The 12,331-nt window shown below is 40.3% G+C and overlaps 1 protein-coding gene across 1 annotated transcript in view; it reads left to right on the top strand.

Moving 5' to 3' along the window:
- Positions 1–12,331, top strand: part of NLRC3 (NLR family CARD domain containing 3) — a 37,206-nt gene that overhangs the window by 2,749 nt on the left and 22,126 nt on the right. The window contains exons 2-4 of the mRNA XM_075179406.1: positions 8,762–8,874; positions 9,146–9,406; positions 9,483–11,160. Of these exons, the coding sequence (XP_075035507.1) occupies positions 8,868–8,874; positions 9,146–9,406; positions 9,483–11,160 (1,946 nt within the window). The 5' untranslated portion in view covers positions 8,762–8,867. The remainder of the gene's footprint in view (positions 1–8,761; positions 8,875–9,145; positions 9,407–9,482; positions 11,161–12,331) is intronic.

Below are 12,331 nucleotides of genomic sequence, written 5' to 3'. Positions count from 1 at the left end.
ATTACCAACAGTAGAGGGGTGTTATAGGCATAACAGTTCTATCTCTATATCCTGTACATTTATCCAACATAGAGTTAAAAGATTTGAGTCTAATATTACTAAGGCCATTTTCCCAATAGGATCATTTATTAACTGTAACACTAACTATGTAATATAGATGTTACAACAAGACCCCTAAAGGTTCGCGTCATGGAACACAGGAGAAATATACTAAACAAAGTTCAAAATCACAGTATTCCCCGATTTTTCCTGAAAGACCTTCCGGGATCCTAAGCATACCCAGCTGTTTGATATAGAGCATATTGCACCTTAGAGGGGGCGATAGCTACCACAAATTGTGTATTATCTAAGCCTTTTTAATACTAGAAGCTGGATCCAGAGGGCTTAAATGAGACATTTGAACTATACTTTTAAAATTTATTCCAGTTTTGATAGCAGACATTTATGTTATTATATATTATGACAATATTACAATTATGTATTATCATATGATAATTAATGCTAAATAGTTAGAATGGGATATTTTGCCCTCTGAAGAATTTTGGGAACGTTCTAGTTTATGTTTTGGATAAACTGAATAAACTTGGATAAAAGTTATCCAGATCCTGGAATTATTCTTTTTTCCTTGCCCCTAATTGCTATTATTTTTTGTGATGATTTATATTTACTATTATTACACCCCCTCATCCTTCCTTTTTATGGTCTTTAGCTATATTGAGACCTGATATACATATATAGATGTTTCTTTAATGTATGGATTTAAGTTTGTGTATAAATTCCAGTTATTTATCAGACAGATGACTGTACTGTACCATGTTTTACAAAAGTTTCTTCTATAGGATAAATATATTGTGTGTGAGTGTGTGTGTGTGTGTGTCTATATTAGGGAATTTAGAGTGTAAGCTCCAATGGGGCAGGGACTGATGTGAATGAGTTCTCTGTACAGCGCTGCGGAATTAGTGGCGCTATATAAATAAATGATGATGATATATTGTCTTCTAAATACTTACTAGCGCTACGTCAGAATATGTTTAAACCAGCCTAGCATTTACTTATATCCTAATATCTCTATACTATGAACTCTCTATTAACCATGTGGACGAACGTATACCCCCTGTAGCTTGAGACAAAATAGAAAAATGGATTACGGTATAAACGTTTAATGTGGCTTCCGTGGTTGATTTATTCGGTGGCATCGCTCACGAAGTATCGTTAGAGATTACAAAACTCCTTGATCGATACCCAAAGAGCTAGCAAATTATTAATAGGAAGGTTTTTGTTTGTTAAATTAGTCACTGAAGTGTTTTTTTAGATGAGTGATTATCTCCGGAGGGAGACGAATGTTATTTCCAGTCATTTGGGGATTATTATTATTTATATATAGCTTTACCCACTAAAAGGTATATTTATTAAACTGTGGGTTTGAAAAAGTGGAGATGTTGCCTTTAGCAACCAATCAGATTCTAGCTGTCATTTTGTAGAATGTACTAAATAAATAAATAGAATCTGATTGGTTGCTATAGGCAACATCTCCACTTTTTCAAACCCGCAGTTTAGTAAATATACCGCTAAGACTGATATTATATAGTATCTGTTTTATTCTCATGTTGCCTTCGGCTATGTCAGTAATCGTTGCTTTTTTACATTTGAGCTCATTATGAAGTTTTATTGAGACCTTTTAACATATGAATATATTACAGACAATAAAGGGTATATGTCTTTGTTGGGTTTTTTTTAAGCTTTTGTTTTCCTTTATTGTTGAAGTAGAAATTGACAACAGGGTAAATAAAACCACAAAAAAAAGCATACGCTGGGTCTATTCAATATTTTATTCATAATCACAAGTGAGATGTGTTTCTACGCAACCCATGTCTTTGTTTTTTAACTGGTTACTGCTTAATAAATTAACTAATGAATTTATTTATTTAGATTTATTACTATATACCATCATTTTTCATTAGACCTGCTCAAATACAACTTGTGTGGGCATTTCCTTCTTTTTTATGCTGTATAGAATATGATGTCTTATCGCCCACTTAGTAAAAGCCACGTCAATGAAAAAGGAGTCACTTATAAGGTGTTATGTCTGATTAGATGTTAGATTGCAACCAGAGAGCTGTTCAGACGATGAGATGAGGTGTGTTTCCTACAAGTTTCTTCTTTTGTGTTAGGCTGGGTACACACTACAAAAAATTTCTCCCGATGTGCTATTTTTAACCATTTTATCAATGACTGAAAAAAAAACATTTTACATAATTTAACCGAGGGGTCTGTGCTCTTCATCTGTCATAACCATCGGCTGAAAAGATGGTGACTCTGCACACTCCATAGAGATCTATGGACACTGCCGGTCCTGAGTGCATACAGACTGCAGGATTGGAACAACATTGTTCCATCGTGAAACAAGATTCTTAGATTGGTTTAAAAATCAAATGAAACAATACGATGTGCTTTGGAACGATAATCGTTCATCGTTGGAGCGCACACACTAATGTGATATCGGGTCGAACGCTTGTTTATCGTCTCTTTGGCCCGATAATCGGCTGAAAATACTGTATTGTGTACCCAGCCTAAGACAGTCTATCTGTAGCCTTGCTTCTGGTTGATGTGTCTGCCTACATCCATTGGGATAAAATTACTTTTTTGTGTTTGAATGTAAGAAACTTTTCTTTCGGCATTATTGAGATTCTTTTTGCTTCATCTTTGAATGAGGCCAACAATTGCCCTAATATTTGTGAGCCGGGAGTCTAGTTTAAGGGTGTGTTGCAGTAGTATTGAATAGTATGTCAAAAAGTTAGAAAACTTTCACATTCCAAGAAATAATGGTGTATGTCTGCCCAGGGGAGTAAGTAGGTAACAAGAGCTCAGGGAGGAAAGCAGTGCTTGTGTCAGGAACTTAGCACTTATGCTGCCTGCTATGTGCAGGAAAACAGCCTATAAGTCAGGGGCGGGCTGACCCCGGGCCGCTCAGTCTTACCGCTATTAGGGCCGGGGGGTAGGCCAGCCGGCCGCCCCCCCGGATGCAATATAGCTTGTGCCCCATAGTTGCGGCATAGCATGATATGCCAATAGTGAGTCTGCTTCTGTTTGACTACATTTAGGGAATTCACTAGTTTGAGAAACTTTCTAAAGGTATCTCAGTTTGAGAAATATATATGATGGGGATTGTTTTGATGTTCATAAACCAATGTTTTAGTTAAATAGAGAGTGGATTGAAAGAGGTATTGTAAGTTTGAGTTGGGAAGTGGTGTAGTCTTATACGCAGGTCTGGTATTGATGATTGATTATATTATTATATATTATCACACTGGGAGGTGAGAGTATATTTGTTGGGAATATGAGGTTGTATAATTGATTTATTTTTTCTTCTATAATGAGTATTACTGATTTGTCTGGAATGGGAAATTAAATCTGTATTTGTTTATACTGAAACATGTGTTTCACAATCCATTATGTCACCTAACCTACAAATGCCAGCTTGGACTCCTGGCACCTAATGGGAGGCCCATTAGGCTGTGGTCAAGGGCCACTTGATAGAAATGGCCCTCAGAGCTAAGAAGACAAGAATATGTAGGACGATTGAGCTGACCAAACAGCTCCAGGACCTTGAAAACCAGCATAAGCAATGCCTGGATCCAGGTATCCTGTGGAGGATTAAGACATAAAGGGGAAACTAATCCTAATTGTATCAGAACAGACAGCCTACAAACTTAAATGGCTTAAGCAAACATTCTACAAGGATACATTCTATGAGGATGGGGACAATGCAGACAAAATTATAGCATTCAGTCTTAGGCCCAGACACTGGCTATAATCTCTTAGCTATCAAAACCTTGTTGAATGCTCTCAAATACGATCCTAAGAGTATTAAAGAAGAATATTACTCCAATCTTTATAAGCTTCCTCCCCGCCCAGGTGCCTCCCTAAATAAAGACTTCTTATCAAAAGTAGACCTCCCCCGTCTTCCCAACAGTGAGCAACGCAGCTAAATTTGGAAATTACAGACAAAGAGATTGTTTAAGCAAATAAAAAACAGAAATCTGGTAAAGATCTAAGCCCCTAACAGTTTCTCAGGGGCCTGTTACCAAAAATAAATGCAGACTACTTAATCCCCCAACGCCACCCTTTGTTTAATGCCGCTTTACAGGGTACTGCCTTCCCAGACACAATGCTAGAGACTTGGATCATGGTTATTCAGAAGGAAGGAAAGGACCCCCAAAATTCTGCCAGTTACAGACCCATATCACTGCTAAATAATTATATCAATCTGTACTCCAAAATTTTGGCCAACCGTTTGAACCAGGTCCTGCCCACACTCATGCACCATTATCAAGTGGGCTTTATCCTTGTTTGTCAGGCCGGGGATAATATGAGAAGGACGATAGACTTAATCCAATTAATTAGCAAAATTCCAGCAGTCATCCTGTGACTTGATGCAGAAAAGGCCTTTGACAGGATATCTTGGCAGTTCACAACTCTAGGACAATTTGGCTTGACTGGTGCTCTTCTCAAGGTGTTCTTTATTCCTCCCCAGTGTCCAGAATCCTGATAGAAGGAGCTCCCCCCAAACTTAGCCCAAATACATAACGACATGTGACAGGGCTGCCCACTATCTCCTTTGGTGTTTGCCTTGGTAGTAGAAACCCTCGCTGCCATGGTAAGAACGTCCCAAGATGTTCAGGGAGTATACAAAAGTATAGGCTTTTTAGGGAAGGTAGGAAGCGGCCTTCTCACACCTAGGGGTATATTTACTAAACTGTGGGTTTGAAAAAGTGGAGATGTTACCTATAGCAACCAATCAGATTCTAGATGTCATTTTGTAGAATGTACTAAATAAATGACAGCTAGAATCTGATTGGTTGCTATAGGCAACATCTTCACTTTTTCAAACCCACACTTCAGTAAATATATCCCCTAGAACCTTCCCTTGTGTAGACTCATCTTACGTTCATTGCCAACTCCTTTGACCTGAAACCATTAAATATCCATGATCCCCTCCCCTTTCATTCCACTCCACATTCATTGTGTCCCTTCTTCTTGTCCATGAATAAGTTTTGAAAAATGTGGATCTTGTACTTTTTCTTTCTATTACTGCATTTCTATAACATATGTAATTGTTGCTTGTGTCCGTTGAAAACAAAAAATAAAGTATATTGTTGTACTAGTGGGTTATAAACTCTCAGCAGGTTGACAATGTTTGGATGAGGTTTTAGGAAGTCTATGGCTTTTACATGTGTGTGGTCTGCGTGTGTAGAATTGGTTGGAGTGGCCAACATATATCAAGTATAAAAGGTTAACTGTTAATTTTGATGTTTAAATTAAACCTATCTACCAGCCTCATCTAATGTTTGCTGTTCAGTCTCATAAATGACAGTTTTCCCTAGTACAGTAACCTCTGTTCTTTTCTATAAATGTCAATAAATACATTCTTGGATCCATACATTTTTATATTTTATATGTTATCTGATTTAGATGAGTTTGAACATTGTTCTTCACTTTAATTGGAGTGTTTAGATCTTCAACATTCCATAATTATATTTCTAAATTAGGAATTCAGGTGTTGAAATTGGATCTGAGGTTGTCAAGGTCAGAGATTTATCCTAAACCTAGTCTTTTCATTGTATAATTGGGTGCAGTATAGGGGTGGTTTAGATTAAAAGGGGGTTTGTCTCTCTGTCAAGGAGCGCTGGGTGTAGAGACTGAAAATGAGCGTATTTATACCAATAGGGAAGCTAGATGTTGGAAGGACTTCTGTCTTTCAGTTGGGCAGCACGGTGGCTCAGTGGTTAGCACTTCTGCCTCACAGCACTGCGGTCATGAGTTCGATTCCCAACTATGGCCTTATCTGTGAGGCGTTTGTATGTTCTCCCTGTGTTTGCGTGGGTTTCCTTCGGGTGCTCCGGTTTCCTCCCACACTCCAAAAACATACTAGTAGGTTAAATGGCTGCTATCAAAATTGACCCTCGTCTGTCTCTGTATGTGTGTATGTTAGGGAATTTAGACTGTAAGCTCCAATGGGGCAGGGACTGATGTGAGTGAGTTCTCTGTACAGCGCTGCAGAATTAGTGGCGCTATATAAATAAATGATGATGATGATGATTTATACCAATAGGGAAGCTAGATGTTGGAAGGACTTCTGTCTTTCAGTTTGTCACTTCTTCTTTTTTTGTTTACTTTCGCTTAACCTGAAAACAGGAACTATAAACCAAACACAATGTGAATTCAGGTGATTGCTTTTTACCATATTCAGAGAAAACAAGCAGAAAACAATACCACAATAGTATAAAGTAGGTAAATAAATATTAGTAACTTTTACAACAGTAAAATAAAGTGCTGAGAATGTGAGGAGTTATATTGGTCTCAGACGTCAGTGATTTGATCTCTGTGAACCTGTCTCTGATGCCCCAGATTTAAAATAAGCCAAGAGGTATTATCCATAAACATGTATTTGCTGCATCGCATTTTAAAAAAATCTTGGAATAGTTGTAACCTTCAAATTTTATACCAGGTTTTTTCCTATACACCACAATTAGTTTGTTCTGACCATTGTAATTTACGATGTGCCTTATCTCTGGGTCTCTAGCTGTCTTCTAGGTCGATTCGGTGTGCTCGTTCGATCAATATAGGATTGACAGTAGATCCAAAAAACACAGTTCCTGTTGTAGCCATTCCATTAAGAACTGAGCCAATTATTTTCCTTTTGTCATGTCAGAAAGACCTATCGCTCTGACATTATTACATCTTTGTTAGATACTGTAAATCTCCTACTTCATTGATAAGTGTTTGGAGAGTACCTTGTTCACGTTAGATTGTGGACGGTGGAATCGTCAAATCATCTTCCATTGTGGATGACCTCTGCTCCACTTCAGGTATTCGTTAGTTTTGAGCAGAATGATGTTTAAATAGTTTACTTTAGAGCTACAAATTTTTCATCCAATAAAGGAGAGAGGACTTCTGATTTTTAAGGCTTTAATCGTTCCCCCTTTAGACCATCTACACCTTCTATTTCATGTTATTGTATGTAACTTCTTTGTATCATGATCCCCTCAATGTACAGTGCTAGGTATATATGGGTGCTTTATAAATAGAGGATAATAATAATAATGAGGTTTGGGAGTTACGTAACCAGGTAAAAGTTGGAGTGGCAGACATGGGGCTAAATGTATGAAGCTGAGAGTTTTCAGATGGGTTTGACAAGTGGAGATGTTGCCTATAGCAACCAATCAGATTCTAGCTATCATTTTGTAGAATGTACTAAATAAATGATAGCTAGAATCTGATTGGTTTTTCAAACCCGCCGGAAAACTCTCAGCTTCATACATTTACCCCATGGTGTCTTCATTAGGTTGTGTAGGTGATCTTGTAGAATTTCCCTTTACTAATTGTTTTGGTGGACTGTCCATGTTGTTTAGTTAGTTTTATGTTTTTCCATCTTGTAGTTATATGTCCAATGTGAAGGAAAACTTCAGGATTTGAATGCGGAGGTCACAGGGAGAGATGGATCTAGTATCAAAATATAGACAGATGTTATTGTATAATTTCTGGTTTGAAATGAATCATTAACGGGGAAGTTCTGAGTACATTAGAAACCAGGAGACCGGGTCTCTGTGTTAAGGTTACAGTTCACAGCAAAATATGGCTGGTGTGGTGAGTCAAAGTGTTCTTTGCTGGAGGATGTATCAAGAATGACTTCTGGTTTTTAGGTTTGTGTCAGGTCACTTGTGTGGATTACACTTTTGAACGTTGTTGTCTATTTAGCAAGAGCTTTGTTTAATAATCTGTGATTTTTCTCTGGGAGGTGAATAATTATGTGTCTATTGTGAGGATCCGATCCAAGGTGAGTTCACAACTATATCTCCCCACTTCCCCAGGGTAAGCTTTTTGCTATGTACAGGGTTTTTCTTACTGTGAAACAATGTGGTCTGGTACTTCCTCACCTCTGTCCAAGGTAGCCTCGGTTTCCTTGTACAGATCTGTGTCTCGGCACACGCTGCTATACAAATTGGCCATGACTCTAAACCTCCTTTGTCAATTGTCAGGCCAATGCAAAGACTCAAATCCCACCCAGCTCACTACACACTGCCAAGAGGACTTGAATTACACGGGAACTGAGGTGCAGGTAATTAGAAACTTTCTGGGTGCATATTTTATGTGAGAGCGCATTACTAGATGATTCTGGAATGTCTGGTTGACTGTAGAATAGAGAGATGACCTCCCAGACTCCGAGGCAGCAGGCAACTTTTCCAGAAATCAGTTAACCTGTCGTAAAGCAGATGGTCACATGGCGCTAAAGACGTCGTTGGATCCCACTCACCTTAGTATGGCAGGGTGTGATGTCATGATTGCATCATCATAACATCATTACTAGATATGTTAGGTTTGAAGAGCACTAAACTAAGCCTGGGTACTCAGTATGAGGATCTCCAGAGGTAGGCGCCTAAAAGTATGCACTTATACCATCCCACAGATACACTAACATGGAAATAAAATACAAGATCATATACCAATATATTAACTAATGTATTTAAGGTTTAGTTACAATTGGTGAAAATAACATTTTAACAGACCTTTAATAGGAAAAGTAGGGGGTGGAGGAGGAGATCTCTACAAACAATGGACTGGCCCTGCACAAAACAGATAGTTGGGGGTGGTAGTCTATGTGTGGTGTTATATAACCGTTTGTGCGTTTTGTCTTGTCCTGAATGGCTTTCTTAATATGTACCACACTCAGGTCAATTTAAATAATTTTGTCTTCTCACAGGATGATGACAGAGGGGTCAGGTCTACTCCCAGCCCAAACCTAGGGATGACATGGACCTTGAAGAAATTTGGAATACTAGGACCCCATGGTATATTAAAACAATGATATGGAAGGTGAGTGGATGTCCTATTATAATAATCTGCATTCATGTCCGTTGAGTTTAGATCAGGTTAGGAGATAATCTGCTAAGAAGCCTGTTCTTCTGTGGGACTTCCAGAATTGTGATTTGTGTCTGGCTCCAGTTTAGCTTAAGATTCCAGTAATTATAGTACAGGGTACTGGAATATAGTTTACTGAAACACATACAGCCTAATTTGTCAAATTCATTAGTTTCTGGCACCATCTTTTCTAAATCTCTGAGTACTTTTCTGTCTGCTCTGTTAGGCCTATGGATCCTACGGTACAGGAGACAGCTCGCATCCAGTGCCTGTCTAGAATCCCTCCAGGAGATCATGATGAAGCTGCAGGAGCTTCAGATGTTGAATGTGGAGGAGGTCCAACGTCTTCAGAAACTAACATCATTGCCAAAGTGGGCAGAGACCATGATGGACATACTAGGTGGAAAGGGCAGGTGGTACCTTCAGGCACTCCAAAACTGCATCGAGAACAGCCGGTCCTGCCTGTTTCTACGCATGCGGCACTATGGTGAGTCTTGTGCTCTGCATGAGATCTAGTGATTTTCAAAGCACTTTTACTTTAACCGCATTTGTGTTCTTTTCAGATCAAATGGTTAAGAAGTATTTGGACAATGTTGAATACATTGATCACCATTCAATGTTGACACAGTTAGACGCAATTATAATGGTGGAAGGTTTCACCGACGCCCAGCTTCAAGAACATGACATTGTGCAACTGGAGCTAGGGCAGGGTGGTAGAGGAACCACTAAGAGGTTGTCCCTGGAAAAACTACTAATGCCACTGTCAAGGGTCTGCCTTCCCCCACGTATCACCTTAACCGTGGGAGTGGCAGGAATTGGTAAAAGCACCCTTGTGAGACTGTTTGTGGAAAAGTGGACACGGGGAGAGTTGTGCACGAACATTACCTCTGTGTTGGCTTTGAATTTCTGGGAGTTGAATATCTACGATCGTCTCTCTGCGGAGAAGTTGGTACGGATTGCCTGCCCACATTATTCTGTCCCACCTCCGAGTTCTCTTCTCATTTTGGATGGCTTGGATGAATTACGAGCCCCGCTGGATTTCTCAGATTCCGCGGCCAGCACTGACCCCCAAAAAGAGCTTACACCCGAGTGTCTCATTACTAATATTCTGCGAGGGAACCTGCTGCCAGATGTCTGCTTATGGATAACATCAAGGCCAGGAGCAGCTGCTAGGATTCCTGCCGGGCTAGTTGATCGAATGACAGAAATATCTGGACTAGAGTCAAATGACATTAAAGTGTTTCTAGATCATCTGATACATGATACCAATGGTACAGTGGAGAAAGTGTGGAGTCATCTACAATGCCGCCGTTCCTTGAAGGCCCTATGTAGTGTTCCCACTTTGTGCCACATTATAGGAGTTTCTCTGGGCTTTGTACTTCATGCCCAAGACTCCACATACCAACCTCTACCAGATACCTTGTCAGCCATATTTTCCTGGTATTTGAAAGCCCAGTTTTATGACTTGGAGGGGATAGAGCAACCAAGCAGTGCCAGGCGAATGGTTGGCAACCTAGGAAAACTGGCATTCCAAGGACTTCTTAGGAAACGGTCGGTTTTTTATGAGTCGGATTTGAAATCCTGTGGCATTGAGACCCCTATATTACCCGGTAGCCTTTGTGCCCGACTGCTGATTTCCCAACATTCCCCCTCATGTCCATCTTTCTGCTTCTCCCATCTTTTGCTGCAAGAGTTCCTAGCTGCTGTCCACTACTACTTTGCCGCCAAACGTGCCATCTTTGACCTGTTCGCTGATGGAGGAGTTTCTTGGCCCAAGTTGGGCTTTCTCAACCACTATAAAAGTGCAACACAACGAGTTCTACAAGCCGAAGGAGTACAGTTCTCCATCTTCCTCCGCTTCCTCTCAGGACTTCTATCCCCGCAGGTCCTGCGTGTTTTGGCCGGATGTCTACCAAGTAAGGAGGAGCCAAACAGCCACCATGGACCAGCAGCTGACTATTTGCAGAGCTTGCTGAGTGCAGGAAAGACCATTTCATGTGATATGGTTAACTTGGTAGGCTGCCTGCATGAGATGGGACACACAGAGCTGATCAGTGCAGTGGACGAGGCGCTGAATAGCGGAACACTTAGTGGGAAGTTGAACCCTTTGACCTGTTCTGCGCTCGCGTACTTACTGCGAACATCCCACAACTGCGTCCAAGAAATAAATTTATCCCAGTGCCTGAATTACAGCTTAGTAAAGAACTTTCTACCACAGCTGCAGTACTGCACTAACCTCAGGTAATTGTTATCTTCTCCTGTTCCTCTTCTCAGGGCTAATGCCTTGTTTTCTGGCCCGCAGGTTATGGTGTTACCAGATCAATTTGTGACAAGCTCCTAACGGGTGATTAAACTGCTAGACTGTAGCAATGACAATTATGTTTTGAACTAATATCTTTTGGTTTATTTGTAATTTAATTGATGGTGCTTGTAAGATGTTTAGCAAGCTTCAGATGGGCACATAGATTTTTGGAGGAACTTTGCTTACCCTACGTCCACATGGATTTTCAGAGAACATTTTAGCATTACTTATAAGCATATGGGGTATAAAAAGTATGTTTCCAGAATTTATCATGCTCCGATGCTGCAGAAACATGTCCCAGTGGTCTTTCACTACATAGCTTGGTTATGTTTAGTATCTTGAAATGTAAAATCTATTGGAATAACAACTGAGGAACAGGAGATAAGATGTTATGAATTAAACTGGGACAGACACACAGTAATCTCAAGCAAGGGACCACTCACATACTACATGTCTTTCCACAGCAGTGGGACAAGGGGCTTGGCCACGTCACAAGAGGGGCATGTCCATGGTGTGATGGCTGCGTGGCCAGTCCCCCAGAGGGCTGCCTATTACTTCCCTCTTTCCTCAACATTCCCACCCGTGGGACAGAGCCCTAAAATCGGGACTGTCCCACTGAAATCAGGACAGTTGGGAGGTATGGGCAACAGGATGGCTTAGTGGTTAGCACTTCTGCCTCACAGCACTGGGGTCATAAGTTCAATTCCTGACCATGGCCTTATCCATGTGGAGTTTGTATGTTCTTTCCGTGTTTGCGTGGGTTTTCTCCTGGTGCTCCGGTTTCCTCCCACAATCTAAAAACATACTAGTAGGTTAATTAGCTGCTATCAAATTGACCCTAGTCTGTCTCTCTCTGAGAGACATACTCTCTCTCTGTGAGTTAGGGAATTTAGACTGTAAGCTCCAATGGGGCAGGGACTGATGTGAGTGAGTTCTCTGTACAGCGCTGCGGAATTAGTGGCGCTATATAGATAAATATATGATGATGATGATGATATGCGCTCATCCATGTTCACAAACACTTTAATGTAATTTTTATGAGGACTACACTCAGGGGCATAACTAGCAATCACCAGGCCCCACAGTAACATTTTATTTGGTTGGCGGTAA

Source organism: Mixophyes fleayi, chromosome 7 (genome assembly GCF_038048845.1).
Source record: "Mixophyes fleayi isolate aMixFle1 chromosome 7, aMixFle1.hap1, whole genome shotgun sequence".
Lineage (NCBI taxonomy): Eukaryota > Metazoa > Chordata > Amphibia > Anura > Limnodynastidae > Mixophyes > Mixophyes fleayi.
Note: the sequence above shows the minus strand (reverse complement) of the source record. Positions and strands in the feature narration are given on the sequence as shown.